At 44.0% G+C, this 20,259-nt stretch overlaps 1 protein-coding gene across 3 annotated transcripts in view; it reads right to left on the bottom strand.

Moving 5' to 3' along the window:
• Positions 1-20,259, bottom strand: part of rcan2 (regulator of calcineurin 2) — a 117,622-nt gene that overhangs the window by 51,540 nt on the left and 45,823 nt on the right. The window contains exon 1 of one of the 3 annotated variants that reach the window (XM_046298509.1): positions 105-397. The exons of the other annotated variants lie outside the window; for them this stretch is intronic. Within the exon in view, the coding sequence (XP_046154465.1) occupies positions 105-191 (87 nt within the window). The 5' untranslated portion in view covers positions 192-397. Of the gene's footprint in view, positions 1-104; positions 398-20,259 lie in introns of those variants that run through there. 3 annotated transcript variants of the gene reach the window in all.

Raw genomic sequence — 20,259 nt, 5'->3', positions numbered from 1 at the left:
CCATAGAACCCAAACTCAAATTCTAAACCTGTCTTCTGAAGTGTGTGTGTGAAGTGTATGTTCTGTGCTGCCTTCTAAGAGTGTGTATGTGTATCTTGTCCTACCTTGACCTCCTGACTGGTGAACACCTCAACGTCCACCACACAGGCGATGAGGACAGAGATATCACAGTCTAGGCTTCGTGAAGGCATTCTCACTCCTCTCTGCACCGTTCAGACAGACAGATAAAAGAAACTGCTGGAATCTACTGCTCGCTTTACAAAGGACAGCTGGTCCGGAGCACCTGTGTGTGTGTTTTCGCCGGTGTGTTTGTGTGAGTGTGTTGTGCTCTGAAGAGCCCACTGTGTAGTAGTCTCTAGCAGTGAGGCAGGCTGGGTGTTACTCTGGGCTGGCTGGGGAAGCAGAGACGCCGAGGGAGAAGTCAGCCCACTAGCCTCCCCTCCCCTCGCTCCCTCTTCCAGTTATGACATCACTGCCCCCCAAACACACATTCTCGCTCACATACACAAAATGTAAAAAAAGGCAGATATTCTTTTCTACGCTGAGTACGGCTTGTCTCTCTCATCCTGAACTAGTGGGGCAATGCAGTGACGCAAATAGAAAATGATGAGGTGCCAAAACTGTTTGTCTAACTGAACAACACAGACAGACAGCGTTTTGTCCGAGGCGTGAATCCCACCACTGCAGACTCTGATTTGGGAAGCTTGTTACAGAGACGCAGTCACACAGTTAATATAACAGACGTATTACTACCATGGAACTGAGCTATTATGCGTCTGATGAAACCCTGCACGTTGTCACTGATTTACATTCCACACCATGCTCCCTAAAATCAAGAGACACACCGGGCTCTGGGAAAGGATTCCAATAACATTCTGCAGTATGATCGTTGGATCATATCAGTGGTACTCCGTGGTGTAAAGTGGCGTGTAAACATACTTTGAAGTACTACTTAAGTAGTTTTGTAGTTGACTTTACCATTCCTATTTGACAACTTTTACTTTTACTCCACTACATTCCTAACGAAAATACACTGCCTTCAGAAATTATTCAGACCCCTTCACTTATTCCACAATTTGTTGTTACAGCCTGAATTCAAAATGGATGTGATATTATGTTTTATCACCCATCTACACACAATACCCCATAATGACAAAGTGAAAACATGTTTTTAGAAATGTTTGCAAATGCATTGAAAATAAAATACAGAAATATCTCATTTACATAAGTATTCACACCCCTGAGTCCATAATTTGTAGATGCACCTTTGGCAGTGATTACAGCTGTGAGTCTTTCTGGGTAAGTCTCTAAGAGCTTTCCACACCTGGATTGTGCAACATTTGGCCATTATTCTTAAAAAATGATTCAAGCTCCGTCAAATTGGTTGTTTATCATTGCTAGACAATAATTTTCAGGTCTTGAGATACATTTTGAAGTACATTTTGACATTGCCATAACAAACGGTTGAATAGTTATTGACTCAAGATGTTTCAGCTTTTCATTTTTAATTCATTTGTAAAAAATTGAAAAAACACAATTCCACTTTGACGTTACAGGGTATTGTGTGTATGCCAGTGACACAAAATCGACATTTAATCAAGTCAAGGGATGTGAATACTTTCTGAAGGTACTGTATGTACTTTTTACTCCCATACATTTTCCCTGACACTCAAAAGTACTCGTTACATTTCGAATGCTCAACCAAACTTACTACATTTGCACACACTGTATATAGTTTAGTTTAGTTTAGTTTATTTTATTTTTACAGGGACAGTGCACATTAATCAACGTTTCAGTAAAAGTGCCGGTTTTAGCCAGCCGGCTAATTTTCAACCGCAGTCCCTGGGCAGGTTATTAAAAACAATTACAATATAGACAATAGCACCATAGAACAAGCAAGACATAGCAACATAGGACAAGCAAGACATAGCATACAGACAGAGCAACATAGAACAAAAAGCAGCAAAACAAAATTCATAAAAGCAACAAAGTGTTTCCACACCTCACAAGCTACAGACAACAGACAACATGGAAAGCGGCAACACACAGCTAGGGACCATGTTCACAAATCTGATTGCCCTTTAGCCAGGTCTTCAAGCATTTTGTGAAAGTGTGATATGTGGTGCAGTTATGTGTGTCTGATGGCAGTGTATTCCAGACATGGGAAGCTCTCACAGAGAATGCAGATTTACTAAAGGTGCTTTTCCTTAGGGGAACTATACAGTCACCTCTCATGGCAGACCTTGTGGATCTGCTGCCACATGTCTGGGTTTTCTGTTTAACAAAAATATTGAGTGGAGGGGGAGCCAGGCCATTAAGGATCTTGAATACAAGACAGATTTTTTTTCTATTGTGTTATTGACTGTAAGTTTGTTTATGTGTAACTCTGTGTTGTTGTTTTTGTCGCATTGCTTTGCTTTATCTTGGCCAGGTCGCAGTTGTAAATGAGAACTTGTTCTCAACTGGCCTACCTGGTTAAATAAAGGTGAAATATATATATATATTTTTAAATATGCTCCAATTCACTCACCTATCCATATAACACATTGTCATCCCTACTGCCTCTGATCTGGCGGACTTACTAAACACAAATATGTCTGAGTGTTGGAGTGTGCAACCTAGCTGTCGGAATTTCTTTTTAGGTGGGTGCCTGGTTTGCTTAATATAAGGAATTGTATGTATAGTATTTACTTGTATTTAAGTATATTTTAAACCAGATACTTTTATACTTTTACTCAATTACTATTTTACTGGGTGACTTTCACTTTTACTTACATTTTCTATTAAGGATGAAATGATGAGGAATAATGCATGGCTCTAATGCTGACGTTATTTCACAGGGGTGCTTTTGTGTTCATACTGTATCACATCTCCTCCTCTTGGTCCTAGTATCTGAGCCACCCAGTGGTCAAACGCGGCTATTTGTCCAGGGTTAACAACAGAGGCTTCATGGAATACAGCCAACTCATTTACCTCCATGGAATACACATAGATATGACTAGTACTTATCTCTATGGGAATACATACAATGCACAGAACACCAATCAAGCTGAGGCAAAGGGCAGTTTATTACATGGAGGTTACATGGAGATATTGTGTGACTGTATACTAACCAGGTACACTTTAGGGTAGAATGTGTTTGCCTCTCTCCTCTCCATCTCCCCTTCTTATTTCACTGCTCTATCACTCACCCCTTTCTCTCTCCTCTCTCCCTCTCTCACATTCATGAGTATTGACAGAACCATCCTGCAGCATTATATCGTTCTTTCTTAATGGAAAAGCAGCCTCCGACACCCCCCCGACCACAGGCACACGTACACACGCACACGCACACACACACACACATTTGTTTTACTATTACTGTGGCGACCAAACAATTGATTCCCATTGAAAATCCTACTTTCCCTAACCCATAAACCGAACCCTTAATTTAACCCTAAACGTAATACGATAACCCTATCCTTAACTCCTAACCCTAATTGTAACCCTGAGCCTAAACCTAACCCCTAAGCCTAAAATAGACTTTTTCCTTGTGGGGACCAGCGAAATGTCCCCACTTGTTCGAATTTTGCTAGTTGTACTGTCCTTGTGAGGACTCCTGGTCCCTGGGTCATGTGTGGTACAGCTGTGGACCTGTCAGGTGTGTGTAGTGTTGAGTGAAGATAAAGTTAGATAAAGTTGTGTAAACAGAGACCACAGTAACCTTCCTGGCAGGCTGACAGACAGATAGGAGATGAGGAGAGGCATGTGGACCAAGGTGTACGTGCAGGCCAAGGGGTAGCAGGAGGGAGAAACGTGGCTCCAGTAGGGATGGACTGATGTTTTTTCATACTTTTACAGTGTTAAGTCCATCAGCTGCACAATATGATATAAAACACAGGAAACATATCATTCTGACTGTACTGGGCCTTTAAAGAAACCTGTAAGATTCTGCTGACTAACCACGGGCTTGGTATGACTGACTACCACGGGCTTGGTATGACTGACTAACCACGGGGTTGGTATGACTGACTAACCACGGGGTTGGTATGGCTGACTAACCACGGGGTTGGTATGACTGACTAACCACAGGCTTGGTATGACTGACTAACCACGGGGTTGGTATGACTGACTAACCACGGGCTTGGTATGACTGACTAACCACGGGGTTGGTATGGCTGACTAACCACGGGGTTGGTATGACTGACTAACCACGGGCTTGGTATGACTGACTAACCACAGGCTTGGTATGACTGACTAACCACAGAGTTGGTATGACTGACTAACCATGGGCTTGGTATGACTGACTAACCATGGGCTTGGTATGACTGACTAACCATGGGCTTGGTATGACTGACTAACCACGGGCTTGGTATGACTGACTAACCATGGGCTTGGTATGACTGACTAACCATGGGCTTGGTATGACTGACTAACCACGGGCTTGGTATGACTGACTAACCACGGGCTTGGTATGATTGACTAACCACGGGCTTGGTATGACTGACTAACCATGGGCTTGGTATGACTGACTAACCACGGGCTTGGTATGACTGACTAACCACGGGCTTGGTATGACTGACTAACCATGGGCTTGGTATGACTGACTAACCACGGGCTTGGTATGACTGACTAACCATGGGCTTGGTATGATTGACTAACCACGGGCTTGGTATGATTGAAGAATGAAGCAGGTGTTAAACATGGGCTTTGCTACACAGAAAACAGTAGTTGACTACTCCATTGTCGACACCTACATCAATATCTTTGAAATGAGCTTTTAAAACAACTAAATCAGTTTTCTTTTATCATATTTTGCGCCAGAGTGAGGCTCTCTCCACGAGCCTACAGTGAGGAGGATTCACCATATTCATTGAACGTTTTTCTAACTTATGGGCAGATAATCACCAAAATGCCTACCAGTATGCAAATTAGGGAGCCAAAGGAACAGCTCTCTTACCGATGCAATACAGTAAGCTACTGACGAGTCACTCACTTTAACGCCACTGTCTGGAAAGTCCTGATGGACTTCATATCAAAAATACAAATGTGATCTTTAGTGCCGATGCAGTACCATGGACATACACGGAGTGTACAAAACATGAGGAACACCTTCCTAATATTGCGTTGCACCCCATTTTGCCCTCTGAACAGCCTCGTATTTTCGGGGCATGGACTGTACAAGGTGTCGAAAGCGTTCCACAAGGATGCTGGTCCATGTTATCTCCATTGCTTCACACAGTTGTGTCAAGTTTGCTGGATGTCCTTTGGGTGGTGGACCATTCCTGATACAAACGGGAATCCGTTAATTGTGGGAAAACCCTGCAGTGTCAGAAAACAGGATTTTGACTATCATCACCAAATTATTTGGAACATGCTAATTCATGCTTTCTCCCTCCATTTAAAGAAATGCAACCGCTACCACAGCGCACACAACACACACACCCAGGTACCGAGAGGCGGACAGACAGCAGACGGTCAAACCCGCAAGTTTCCCTGTCATCGCTCCCTTTGTGACTGACAGGCACCTGTCCTATCAATAGATGGCTAGAATATGCATATTGTTCATTCTAGCGGGAGAGGGCTTGTGAGATTTTTTTGGGGACTAGCGAATTGAAAAGTACCCTAGCTACTTTAAGTGGAAAAGACCCTGAGCTAGTGGAAAACAATGGCTATGTGTCGTGTTGGTGGTTGGGAGTTACCTCGATCATGTGTGCTGCAGCAGATACTGACGTTCGTTGTTATAGAATGGAGATAGTAGTTCAAAAGGTCAATGGTCCCTGGCTGTCACACAAAGGGTCGTGCGTTGCCTTTTGAGAAGTGTAACACGGCCAAAAAATACTTTTGATTTCACCAAATACAGAGCACATGTTCAACGTTATCAAAAACACTTTTTTCCCATCTCAAGAGGTTAAAATGACTATAGTATGGGCTTATTACGTGCCAAATAAAGTAGCAGGGTTGACCGTAACAGGGTTGACCGTAACAGGGTTGACCGTAACAGGGTTGACGATTTCATCTTAATTCAGCCATGAATCCCCCTGTGACAGGCGGAATGGAAGCTTGATGTGTGCAGCAGGAAGTTGCAATTGAATGCAAGCTAACACACAACATTTTTTTTAACCATTTCTAGCCTGTGTATCTCTGGGTAACAGGATTACTGTGTTATGCTCAACCTGCTCAGTTTTCCACCTCACCAACACCAGAAAATGACCAGCTCACCTGCTGTTATACTGTGATTTGACTTTTAGATGTTCAATGTTTCTTTTGAAAAACATATTTTTAAAGGAGTAGTTTCACCATATTAAAACAGCTGCAGGCCTCATGAAGTCTTGAGAAGTATAAATCTAAGGACATTGGATGGAATAATTGTCTGTTTACTAAACCTTTCCTGGAAACAAGGATATAACGTGAAAATGAAGAGATGTACACATGCAGGCGCACACACACACACACACACACACACACACACACACACACACACACACACACACACACACACACACACACACACACACACACACACACACACACACACACACACACACACACACACACACACACACACACACACACACACACACACACTCCTCTGCCGTCCCTCACCTCTTCAGACAGGATCAAACACAGGGAGGTCCAGTCCAGAGCTGTCAAATATTGACTCATTCGGGGGCTTACACAAGAGCCTTAATCCCTCGCCTCGCAGAGAAACCGACCAAATCCCAGCACTTAATCGATTTGCCCGGCCGCATTGCATTTATTTAAGGAAACTGCTTAATCCCAATATATCCCAACCTTGTCATTTGCTTTGATTTATTACATATTACATAAAGAACTATTATTTGTGGGCTCCTGGGTGTCGCAGTGGTCTAAGGCACTGCATCTCAGTGCTAGGGGTGACACTGCAGACACCCTGGTTCAGTGGTCGAAGGCACTGCATCTCAGTGCTAGGGGTGACACTGCAGACACCCTGGTTCAGTGGTCTAAGGCACTGCATCTCAGTGCTAGGGGTGACACTGCAGACACCCTGGTTCAGTGGTCTAAGGCACTGCATCTCAGTGCTAGGGGTGACACTGCAGACACCCTGGTTCAGAGGTCTAAGGCACTGCATCTCAGTGCTAGGGGTGACACTGCAGACACCCTGGTTCAGTGGTCTAAGGCACTGCATCTCAGTGCTAGGGGTGTCACTGCAGACACCCTGGTTCAGTGGTCTAAGGCACTGCATCTCAGTGCTAGGGGTGACACTGCAGACACCCTGGTTCAGTGGTCTAAGGCACTGCATCTCAGTGCTAGGGGTGACACTGCAGACACCCTGGTTCAGTGGTCTAAGGCACTGCATCTCAGTGCTAGGGGTGTCACTGCAGACACCCTGGTTCAGTGGTCTAAGGCACTGCATCTCAGTGCTAGGGGTGTCACTGCAGACACCCTGGTTCAGTGGTCTAAGGCACTGCATCTCAGTCCTAGGGGTGTCACTGCAGACACCCTGGTCCAAATCCAGGCTGGATTGGGAGTCCCTTGGGCGGCGCACAATTGGACCAGCGTCATCTTGGTTTGTAAATAAGAATTTGTTCTTAACTGACTTGCCTAGTTAAATAAAGAGTGCAGGGTTTTGTTAACTCTTCTTCCCCTGCTGTCTCTCTCTCTGTGCTGCTCAGGAGAGGAGAAGCTCCTCAGTTAAAATCCTGACAGGCTAGCTGTGCTGCTATTTATAGTTCTGATGTTAAGTCCAGACTGGGCTGGACTCTGCTGTTGCTCTATCAGGTTACTTTACTTCCTGGTTAACAACACAAACAGACTGACAGCCAGCTATAATATACTATGATGCTTGGAGTCCATGAGTTATGAAATATGCCATACTCAGCTGAGTGGTGTTACACATTATTCCATGCCTGACTGTTTAAACGGTATGTTTGTCTCGCTCTCCACTACCATGGTATTCCAGGCACTTCCTCCATCCACCTGACCTATTTCAGATGGAGATATATATTAATCCCTACCAGAAAACTGTTCAAACCCCATAGCAGAGGAATGGACCTAATCCCATAGAAATAGTCCCTAATCCAGGAGAAATTGGCCCTAATCCTGCACCGTCCGTCTGCTTTGCTCTGCTCTGCTGTCTATCTTCAATGACATTTCAGAGCGGATGCCCTGGTGCATTGAGACACTTCCCCCTCTGCTGGTGCTCTCCAGTAACCAAGGAAACGCTTTTGACTTCCCAGAGCGCACTAGGCTACAGCAACCCTCTCAGACTCCGAGATTTGAATCCAATTGAAACCCTGTGGTTTGAACTGAAAAGGGCAGTCCATAAATGCAGATGAAGGATATCAAGGATTTGGAAAATGTGTTCTCCAATGTTTTTCAAGTCTCAATGCCGTTGTCCTCATAAGGTGAGGTATTGAAAAGTGGGTGCCAAAAGATTTGACCCCTATCTTTTTGAGAGTTATTACTTGTTCAACAAAATCTCTGAGCAACTGAATTAGTATAAAAAAATGGAATTTTCAAAACATGTTTCATACAATTTGGCTCGGTATTTGTATTACATTTTTTTTTACTGTCTTTGAAAATGGAAAGGGGATATCTAGTCAGTTCCACAACTGAATACATCCAACCAAAATGTGTGTTCTGCATTTAACCCAACCCCTCTGAATCAGAGGTGCGAGGGGCTTCCTTAATCATTGTCTACATCACCGGCACCCGGTGTTTTTGAAGGTTTTTGAAGGTTAATTACCTTGCTCAAGGGCAGAACCTTCCACCTTGCTGGCTGGGGGATTAGAACCAGCGACCGGTTACTGATCAGTTTGGTTGACCGGTTACTGATTCAGTTTGGTTGACCTGATCAGGTTGATGCATGCTCCGATGTCTCTCTTTTTCCTTTTATTCTGTTCTCTTTCTATTCCTCTTCTTTTCTCCATCTCCTGTCTTCATCTCCCCATCTTCCCCCCTTTTCTCCCACCTCTCCCCTCCTCCCTACATTGTGTGCTGCTGAGCTGAGTCCATTGACGTCAACATGAGTCTTTCATCAGCCCTCTCATTAATCAGGTGATCACTCTGCAGTCTTCTGTCTCTCTCTTTCACTGCCTCATCTCTCTCTTTCCCCCCTCTTCTCTTGTGTTCTCTCCCCCTCTCTTTTCCCCCCTCTTCTCTTGTGCTCTCTCCCCCTCTCTTTCCCCCTCTTCTCTTGTGTTCTCTCCCCTCTCTTTCCCCCTCTTCTCTTGTGCTCTCTCCCCCCTCTTTCCCCCTCTTCTCTTGTGCTCTCTCCCCCTCTCTTTCCCCCTCTTCTCTTGTGTTCTCTCCCCCCTCTCTTTCCCCCTCTTCTCTTATGTTCTCTCCCCTCTCTCTTTCCCCCTCTTCTCTTATGTTCTCTCTCTTTCCCCCTCTTCTCTTGTGCTCTCTCCCCTCTCTCTTTTCCCCCTCTTCTCTTATGTTCTCTCCCCCTCTCTTTCCCCCTCTTCTCTTGTGCTCTCTCCCCTCTCTTTCCCCCTCTTCTCTTGTGCTCTCTCCCCGTCTCTCTTTCCCCCCTCTTCTCTTGTGCTCTCTCCCCCTCTCTCTTTCCCCCTCTTCTCTTATGTTCTCTCCCCTCTCTTTCCCCCTCTTCTCTTGTGCTCTCTCCCCGTCTCTCTTTCCCCCTCTTCTCTTGTGCTCTCTGCCCCTCTCTCTTTCCCCCTCTTCTCTTGTGCTCTCTGCCCCTCTCTCTTTCCCCCTCTTCTCTTGTGCTCTCTCCCTCTCTCTCTTTCCATCCTCTTCTCTTGTGTTCTCTCTTCCCCCTTCCTCTTTCTCTCTCTCTTCCCCCTCTTCTCTCTCATATATATATTTATATATATATATATATATATATACACATGAATACAGGCAAGTGGATCTGAGCTGTAAAGTTTTAACCATGATACACCCCTGAAAGCACACAGTTGAGCTTGCTCTAGCTTTGCCTGCAAGTGCACTGCCTCTTTGACGTCATTGCAGAGATTGTCTGTGAGGAGAGAGATAGCTGGTTTGAGCTGGTGTGAGACGCCTCCCCATGTCCTAGTATTAGTGTGGCAAAATAAGTTCTGCAGCCACTCCTCTCTCCCTCAGAGACAAACAGGCAACTGCCAAAATAAAGGAAACACTTACGGGAGATTCTGGAGCGGCCCCTGAGGCTGTGCTTTTCACCACCATCAACAAAACACCAAATTATGGAATTTGTCATGAATGAATGGTGCCGCATCCCTCCAATAGAGTTCCACTTGTGGAATCTATGCCAAGGTGCATTGAAGGCTCATGGTGCCTCAAAGCCCTATGAAGACACTTTATGTTGGTGTTTCCTTTATTTTGGCAGTTACCCGTAGCAGAGACTGATGGAGAGGAAATAGGCTCCATCTAGCCACCTGCTTTTACTGGAGACCTGATACGACTAGGTCATGTGTGTTACACAGCTCCATGAAGACAGAGCCGCAGCTTGTATTCCTGTGTCCAGGGATGGAAGTAGAAATAGACAGCCATAGATAGACATACATCTATGGCTGTTTATCCCTGTGACTTCAGTGTCTCCACTTCACATGGGCAGACTGGCACCTACAGTATGTGCAACTATGCCTCTTATGGGACAGTTTGTGGCATACTATTTAGTCCTTGGCATTTGTGTTGGACAATACATCGATTCTCTCTTTCTTTTGATTTCCCCCTCTTATATTTTCTGGGATCCATTTCTTTCTTTATCTTTCCTTCTCCATTAAGTTCTCACGTTTGGTGAATCCTGTCTTTCTCTCATTCTCTCACTTCCCTCGGCAACTGTAGATTATCACACCTTCAGTTGCTTATCACACCTTCAGTTGCTTACCTTATATGAACCTCAACCTCACCATGTTCTCAGCTCACTCTATTTCTTCCTCTTTCTGCTCTCTCTCCATCTCCAGCTCATCTACCTCCCCCTCTCTCTATTTCTCCCTATTTCTGCTCTCTCTCCATCTCTAGCTCATCTACCTCCCCCTCTCTCTATTTCTCCCGCTTTCTGCTCTCTCTCCATCTCCAGCTCATCTACCTCCCCCTCTCTCTATTTCTCCCTCTTTCTGCTCTCTCTCCATCTCCAGCTCATCTACATCCCCCTCTCTCTATTTCTCCCGCTTTCTGCTCTCCCTCCATCTCCAGCTTATCTACCTCCCCCTCTCTCTATTTCTCCCGCTTTCTGCTCTCTCTCCATCTCCAGCTCATCTACATCCCCCTCTCTCTATTTCTCCCTCTTTCTGCTCTCTCTCCATCTCTAGCTCATCTACCTCCCCCTCTCTCTATTTCTCCCACTTTCTGCTCTCTCTCCATCTCCAGCTCATCTACATCCCCCTCTCTCTATTTCTCCCTCTTTCTGCTCTCTCTCCATCTCTAGCTCATCTACCTCCCCCTCTCTCTATTTCTCCCGCTTTCTGCTCTCTCTCTCCATCTCCAGCTCATCTACCTCCCCCTCTCTCTATTTCTCCCTCTTTCTGCTCTCCCTCCATCTCCAGCTCATCTACCTCCCCATCTCTCTATTTCTCCCTCTTTCTGCTCTCCCTCCATCTCCAGCTCATCTACCTCCCCCTCTCTCTATTTCTCCCTCTTTCTGCTCTCCCTCCATCTCCAGCTCATCTACCTCCCCCTCTCTCTATTTCTCTCGCTTTCTGCTCTCTCTCCATCTCCAGCTCATCTACATCCCCCTCTCTCTATTTCTCCCGCTTTCTGCTCTCTCTCCATCTCCAGCTCATCTACATCCCCCTCTCTCTATTTCTCCCGCTTTCTGCTCTCCCTCCATCTCCAGCTCATCTACATCCCCCTCTCTCTATTTCTCCCTCTTTCTGCTCTCTCTCCATCTCCAGCTCATCTACATCCCCCCCTCCCTCCATCTATTTCTCCCTCTTTCTGCTCTCTCTCCATCTCCAGCTCATCTACATCCCCCTCTCTCTATTTCTCCCTCTTTCTGCTCTCTCTCCATCTCCAGCTCATCTACATCCCCCTCTCTCTATTTCTCCCTCTTTCTGCTCTCTCTCCATCTCCAGCTCATCTACCTCCCACTCTCTCTATATCTCTTTTTTCTGCTCTCTCTCCATCTCCACCTCCCTCTCTTTGTCTCTCATCCCTCTCTTGCTCTTGCTCTCTCTCTCTCTCTTTCCCCCATCTCTCCCCTCTCCTCTCTTCCCCCTCTCCCCTGACTGCTGACTGTGATAGCAGCATAGCAGTGTGACTGGGTCTGGCTGCTCAGTGAGGCGGTGCTGCAGGGGAGGCAGAAGTTTTAGATTAGAGACATTTCTATAACAAAGCCCCTCACAGATTAGTTCTGGGCCTCCTCACATCAGGTCCTGGCAGCGCTACAGTATTCTCGTCAAGGTATAGCCAGGCCAGCCCCAGTCAGTACCAGAGTCCCCGGGGAAGGGCCCATTGTTTCAGACTGGTTCTGAATAAAGAGAGAAGATAGGGTGGCTCTCTGTCATTCACCACAACACAGCTCTTCATTGTTTTAGTCCTCCTGAGTACACAAACACACAGAACAGAGTGCAGGAGGCAGAACCCACCAGCTGCAATAAAAGGGAGAAGTGAGTGAATAGAAGACAGAAAACAATCATTGACCCTTGTGGCGGAGCCTAGTCACGGCTACCTGGGCTCTGCTGACAATGGAAGCTTTTGTTGTTTGATTCACCAAGTGTTATTACACTTGGTGAATCAATGAATTCTAAGCTTTTCTGTATGCATTTCTTGTGTGTAGCCCACACAAGTACTCAAAACTGACATTTTTGTGTATGGTTGTGTGCAAAGTTGAAACACTCTTTCTTGAAGCTAGAAACAGCTTTGTCTGTCTGTGTTGTCCAGAGACTCCATTGACAACAGCCAGTTCCCAGCAGAGTCTTGCTGGTCACAAAGGTCTCTCTGTGCCGTTGTTCCACTGAACACTAGATGTTCCATTTCCCCACACAACAGTTGTCTGTCAATAACTGGTTAGAAGACTGGCTAGGCCTTCGCTTGTGACTCTCCTTTATATCATCAAGGGTTTCCCGACAACGGTCAACAGAGAGATTATTCCTGCCACCAACACAGGCAGGCAGGTGTTGTTGCCGGGGGGTGATGATGGCTTTGTGTGGCCTTAGATAAGCAGCTAAACGGATACACTGGGCTTTACTTACTATAGGAAACCTGGGAGAGAGGGAGCCCTTCTTGCTTTATTGGCTTTAACTGATGTTTTGGTTTTAACGTGTACAGTTGACCCTGATAAGTGCACATCAGAGAAGTGTTCTGCTTATCAATTCCATTTAACCTACATTTGATGCACTTGCTTCAGATATCAGGAGTAGAATGTATTCCATTGACTGTGCTGTTTACGGTCCTTCTCTAGCTCCGGTCACTCATGTTTCTTCTCTATTGAGATGTGGACAAGTGGCTTTTAAAGTGCTCCGCTCACGCAGACAGCCTGTCTGTGTGTGCGTTTGTTATCAAGCACCCTGTAGTGGTCTGTGCAACCAGCCCCCCGCCTCTGTCTCAGCCAGCGCACTTAGTCTAAGCGACGCAGGCCTGGACTGTCTGTATCGAAGCCAATACCAGATTTTCTTTTCAGCTCAACGACACAAAACGGGTCCATGTGAGTCTGGTGTGTTTATGTAATAAAATGGTCATCACCCCACTGTGACAGGCTGAGATGGGTTGTAATCGACACCAAGGACAACAGGCAGAGTTTGTGTGTGTGTGTGTGTGTGTGTGTGTGTGTGTGTGTGTGTGTGTGTGTGTGTGTGTGTGTGTGTGTGTGTGTGTGTGTGTGTGTGTGTGTGTGTGTGTGTGTGTGTGCGTGTGTGCGTGTGTGCGTGTGTGCGTGTGTGCGTGTGTGCGTGTGTGTGTGTGTGTGTGTGTGTGTGTGTGTGTGCGCGTGCATCTAGTGTGTGGTGCTTATGACCATCCACCTAGGAAAATGGCACTGGCAACAAACCGCTGCGGCAATAATGGTAACAGCAGTGCTATAAGCAGCGCGTTTGTGTGTGTATGTGTGTGTGTGTGTGTGTGTGTGTGTCTGTGCATGTGTGGTTGCGTGCGTGTGTGCGTGTGTGAGAGTCATAGCCGGCCCGCGGCTGATCCCTGCAGTACAGACTGGGAGCTAAGACAGCCCGTTACCCATCAGTTGACTGTCAGAATCCAACCTCAATACGTGGTTGCAAAGGGCATCAGTCTAAACAGCGCGATTGCGCGATTTGCCAAGGCAAGAAACTCTGAGCGCAGCCCTATCCAGAAATCTGGCAGTGGATTCTGATTAAATTACATTTTCACAGAACCGCTTGTTGCAATTTCGATGAGGCTCTCTTGTTCAGATATCGGTAAGTGGACTGAGGCAGGGCATGAAAGGATTACGAATCCAGTTGTTTGTGTCGTCCGTTTCGGGAAAGTACCTGTGTAATTGCGCACCCAACTCACTCAGGTGCTTCGCTATATCACATTTGGCTCCAACTTCTTAATCATAGCCTCAATTTTGTCCCGCACATTGAATATAGTTGCGGAGAGTCCCTTTAACACTTCTTAGGGCTGCAATCCCGTTAACGGGATCGATATGACAACAGCCAGTGAAAGTGCAGAGCGCCAAATTCAAACAACAGAAATCTCATAATTAAAATTCCTCAAACATACATGTATTTTATATCATTTTAAAGGTATTCTTGTTGTTAATCCCACCAAAGTGTCCAATTTCAAATAGGCTTTACAGCGAAAGCACCACAAATGATTATGTTTGATCACTGTCAAGTCACAGAAAAATTCTGCCATTTTTCCAGCCAAAGAGAGAAGTCACAAAAAGCACAAATATAGATAAAAAGAATCACTAACGTTTGATGATCTTCATCAGATGACACTCATGTTACACAATACATGTATGTTTTGTTTGATAAAGTGCATATCTATATAAAATAATCTCAGTATACATTGGCGCGTTATGTTCATTACTTCCAAAAACATCCGGTGATATTGCAGAGAGCCACATCATGTTACAGAAATACTCATTATAAATGTCGATGAAAATACAATTGTTAGACATGGAAATATAGATACACTTCTTCTTAATGCAACCGCTGTGTCAGATTTCAAAAAACTGTTATGGAAAAAGCAAACCATGTAATAATCTGATAACGGCGCTCAGAAAACAAATAGAGATATCTGCCATGTTGGAGTCAACAGAAATCAGAACTAACATTAGAAATATTCACTTACCTTTGATGATCTTCATCAGAATGCACTCCCAGGAATCTCAGTTCCACATTAAATGTTTGATTTGTTCTATAATATCCATCATTTTTGTCCAAAGAGCTACTTTTGTTAGCACGTTTGGTAAACAAATCCAAAGTCATGAAGCGCGTTCCCTAGTTGCAGACGAAATGTCAAAAAGTTCCGTTACTGTCCGTAGAAACATGTCAAACGATGTATGTAATAATTATTTAGGATGTTTTTAACATAAAACCTCAATAATATTGCAACTGGAGAATTCCTTTGTCTTCAGAAAAGCAAAGGAACGCAGCTACCTCTCATGTGAAATGCGTGTGACCAGTGCATGACTGCTGGCAGACCTCTGACTCTTTCCTCTCTCATTCGGTCCCACTTCACAGTAGAATCCTCAAATAAGTTTCTAAAGACAGTTGAAGCCTTCGGAAGTGCAACATAACCAATATCCCACTGTGTATTCATTAGGGGCTGGGTTGAAAATTGACCAACCAAGATTTCCCACTTCCTGGTTGGATTATTTCTCAGGTTTTTGCCTGCCATATGAGTTCTGTTATACTCACAGGCATCATTCAATCAGTTTTCTATCCAATACTAATAATACTATGCATATATTAGCAACTGGGACTGAGGAGCCGGCAGTTTACTCTGAGCACCTTTTCATCCAAGCTACTCAATACTGCCCCAGCAGCCATAAGAAGTTAATCCTAGATTCAGATCATTCAGGCGAGAGAAGACAACACCCAGATAGGGCAGTCATGTGAGAAACTCGTCATCATTCTAGCGGTCAGACAATGAAAATGGTGGTCAGTAAAGAAAACTTTAAACTCGTCTCTCAATTCAAAAAACGTGTCAATACTTTGCCCCTTGATAACCAGCACAGTATGTTGTAAAAGCAGTACATGGTCGCTGCCCATATCATTGCATAATGCAGAAAATACACAAGAGTTCAGGGGCCTTGCTTTAACGAAGTTAACCATTTTCACTGTAGTGTCCAAAACGTCTTTCAAGCTGTCAGGCATTCCCTTGGCAGCAAAAGCCTCTCGGTGGATGCTGCAGTGTACCCAAGTGTCGTCGGGAGCAACTGCTTGCACATCGTTACCACTCCACTATGTCTCCCTGTCATGGCTTTTACGCCATCAGTACAGATACCAACACATCTTGACCACCAAAGTCCATTTGATATCACAAAGCTGTCCAGTACTTTAAAAATATCCTCCCACGTTGCCCTGATTTCCAGTGGTTTGCAGAAGAGGATGTCTTCCTTAATTGACCCTCCATAAACGTAACAGACATATAACAGGTGCTGTGCCAGGCCCACCACGTCTGTTGACTCATCCAGCTGTAACGCATATAATTATCTGGCTTGTATGCGAAGCAGTAATTGTTTCAAAACATCTCCTGCCATGTCACTGATGCGTCCTGAAACAGTGTTGTTTGATGAAGGCATTGTCTGTATCGTTTTTTTTGGGCCTTTCCCCCCCAGCATTGTCCCAGCCATAACCACGGCAGCAGGAAGAATTAAGTCCTCCACAATAGTATGGGGCTTGCCTGTCCTAACCACTCAGTAACTCACCATATATGACTTCTAGCTCCGTTTTAATGGAATCTGTTGCTTTTGTTCATGTCTTACTACTCGAAAGTCGTCTTAACTCTCGCCCAAAATACTCCCGTGGCTTATTTTTCAAATTGTCATGTTTTGTTTCTCAATGTCTGCGCAAGAGTGAAGGTTTCCTGTGAGTGAGTAACGACTAATGTGATTGGATGTTCATTATTTGACTAGGCTACCTGTGTTTCACATTCTTTTGTTATTTCGCTGAACACTAGATGCTTTCATTTTGTTTTTTGGCAGTGAAACGAGGCTACTCAGGCGAAGAAAAGAAAAACTAACCCAAATGTATAGAGCCCCATTGAAAAATATTAATGTACTGTTCAAAAAAAATCAATGTACTGTTCAAAAATAAAATATTTTTTATTTAGCGTGCCCCCTGGGGAATAGAATAACGAGGGCGATGTTTGGGTTACTAAGCAAACACACACATACAAAGGCATGCACGCACACATGAACACACGCGCACACACACACGAACAAACACACACACACTCAGGGGCATGGAGGCAATAATGTGAATGTTTGCACACGCTGAACTTTCTCTGACATGTTCCCTAGTCTGGAGATTAATAAATGATTAGACGTTAGTGAAATTGCATACGTTGTGTGTCTGTGTATGTGGCATAAATGTTGGTGTGTGTGTCTGCTGCCTCCCGATGTGGCAGGGCCTGGCGTGACAGTGAGAGAGAGCTAACAGGATTACAATGCACTCGTCCAATCTGCATGGCACTACTAGGGAGATATATCTGGCATCGTGGAATCATCCTGCAGAGTGTTTATTTGTCTACTTCCACTAACAGGGAGTTTAATCTGGTCAGACCAGCCAGAAGACAAGTCATCACTTATGTTTATTTGCAGAGAGAGGGAGACAGAGAGAGAGCGCGAGAGGGAGAGAGAGAAGGAGAGAGTGATAGAGAGAAAATGAGAGTGAAAGAGAAAGAGAGAGACCAAGGAGGGCCTATTGCAGCACCTAGATATTCTGCACAGATTCTGTCAGACTTGTGCCCTGACAGTAAATCTCAGTAAGACACAAATAATGGTGTTCCAAAAAAGGTCCAGTCGCCAGGACCACAACTACAAATTCCATCTAGACACCATGGCCCTAAAGCAAAAAACGATACATACTAGAGGTCGACCAATTATGATTTCTCAACACCGATACCGATTATTGGAGGACCAAAAAAAGCTGATACCGAAGAAGCGTCCGATTTTTATATATTTATTTGTAATAATGACAATTACAACAATACTGAATGAACACTTATTTTAACTTAATATAATACATCAATAAAATCAATTTAGTCTCAAATTAATAATGGAACATGTTCAATTTGGTTTAAATAATGCAAAAACAAAGTGTTGGAGAAGAAAGTAAAAATGCAATATGTGCCATGTAAAAAAGCTAACGTTTAAGCTCCTTGCTCAGAACATGAGAACATATGAAAGCTGGTGGTTCCTTTTAACATGAGTCTTCAATATTCCCAGGTAAGAAGTCTTAGCTTGTAGTTATTATAGGACTATTTCTCTCTATACCATTTGTATTTCATATACCTTTGACTATTGGATGTTCTAATAGGTACTTTAGTATTGCCAGCCTAATCTCGGGAGATGATAGGCTTGAAGTCATAAACAGCGCAATGCTCATGCTTGAAGCAGCACAGCGAAGACCTGCTGGCAAATGCAGGAAAGTGCTGTTTGAATGAATGCTTACGAGCCTGCTGCTGCCTACCACCGCTCAGTCAGACTGCTCTATCAAATCATAGACTTAATTATAATATAATAAAACACAGAAATACGAGCCTTGGGTCATTAATATGGTCAAATCCGGAAACTATCATTTCGAAAACAAAACGTTTATTCTTTCAGTGAAATACGGAACCGTTCCGTATTTTATCTAATGGGTGGCATCCATAAGTCTAAATATTGCTGTTACATTGCACAACTTTCAATATTATGGCATAATTATGTAAAATTCTGCCAAATTAATTACGGTCTTTGTTAGGAAGAAATGGTCTTCACACAGTTCGCAACGAGCCAGGCAGCATATACCCTGACTCTGCTTGCACAGAACGCAAGAGAAGTGACACAATTTCCCTAGTTAAAATTGTTATGAAAACTTGAAATTGGCCCTAATTAATCGGCCATTCCGATTAATCGGTCGACCTCTAATACATACCTCGGCCTAAACATCAGCGCCACAGTTAAATCCATAAAGCTGTGAATGAGCTGAGAGACAAGGCAAGAATGGCCTTCGATGCCATCAAAAGGCACATCAAATTCGAGATACCAATTAGGATCTGGCTAAAAATACTTTAATCAGTTATAGAACACATTGCCCTTTATGGTTGTGAGGTCTGGGGTTCGCTCACCAACCAAGATCTTACAAAATGGGACAAACACCAAATTCAGACTCTGCATGCAGAATTCTGCATAAAGTATTCTCTGTATACAAAGTAAAACACCAAATAATAATGAGTGTTAATTATCACAATCCAGAAAAGAGCGGTTAAATTCTACAGCCACCTAAAAGGAAGTGATTCCCAAATCTTCCATAACAAAGCCATCACCTACAGAGACAGACCAGACCAGACCAGACATGTTATTTCCTAGTTTTGATGTCTTCACTATTATTCTACAATGTATATACAATATATATATATATATATATACACACATACACCAGTTACCCATCCCTGATCTACACGGATTGAAGTGGACTTAACAAGTGAAGGGAATATAAGGGAATATAGCTTTCACCTGGATTCACCTGGTCAGTCTATGTCATGGAAAGAGCAGGTGTTCATAATGTTTTGTATACTCAGTGTATATCTCTCTATTATGCGTGGGCATACCTTAGAACAGATTTCCAAACATTTAAATCACTTGAAACTGATTTGCTGGTGTTTCTTTTTTGGGTAATCCTGCTGTAAAGGATTGAATCTCTGTGAGAACAGAATAGATCAACCCAACCTGGTCACAGACAGCATGAACAACAGGAATACGAGCGAATAACAAGCTCCTAGCTCTCCACGAGTTGTGTCACATTCATTACAGACTCAGTGAGACACAACAAAGACTCTGACCTAAACTACAAGGTCCCACCACAAACACAGAGAGATTTACAACGCCTCCACATTCATGCATCTTTATTAAAAGATCATCTGCTTTCTCTGAGCCTGGGCTTTCAGTGGTGTTAATGTTTTTAAATTGCTTCCAATATATTTCTGAAAGCAGTTCCACCGTCAAGTTATATTTGGGTATCTTTAATACCAACAGATCCCAGTTAAGTATTCTGGTATTAGTGAATATATCTCGATGGTTGTAGGTGGATGGAGGAGTGAAACCAGTGACGTACTTATTAAGTAAAGTACTTGGAAGGTTAAGGTGGGATGTCTGTATTTCCAGATGGAACAGCGGTATACAAATAAATGAGTTAGGATAAAACTTCTTTTTTTGAGAAACTTCACAAAACGGATTGATTT

The sequence above is a fragment of the Oncorhynchus gorbuscha genome, linkage group LG14 (genome assembly GCF_021184085.1).
Source record: "Oncorhynchus gorbuscha isolate QuinsamMale2020 ecotype Even-year linkage group LG14, OgorEven_v1.0, whole genome shotgun sequence".
In the NCBI taxonomy this organism is placed as follows: domain Eukaryota; kingdom Metazoa; phylum Chordata; class Actinopteri; order Salmoniformes; family Salmonidae; genus Oncorhynchus; species Oncorhynchus gorbuscha.
This window is presented reverse-complemented; position numbering and strand designations above follow the sequence as displayed.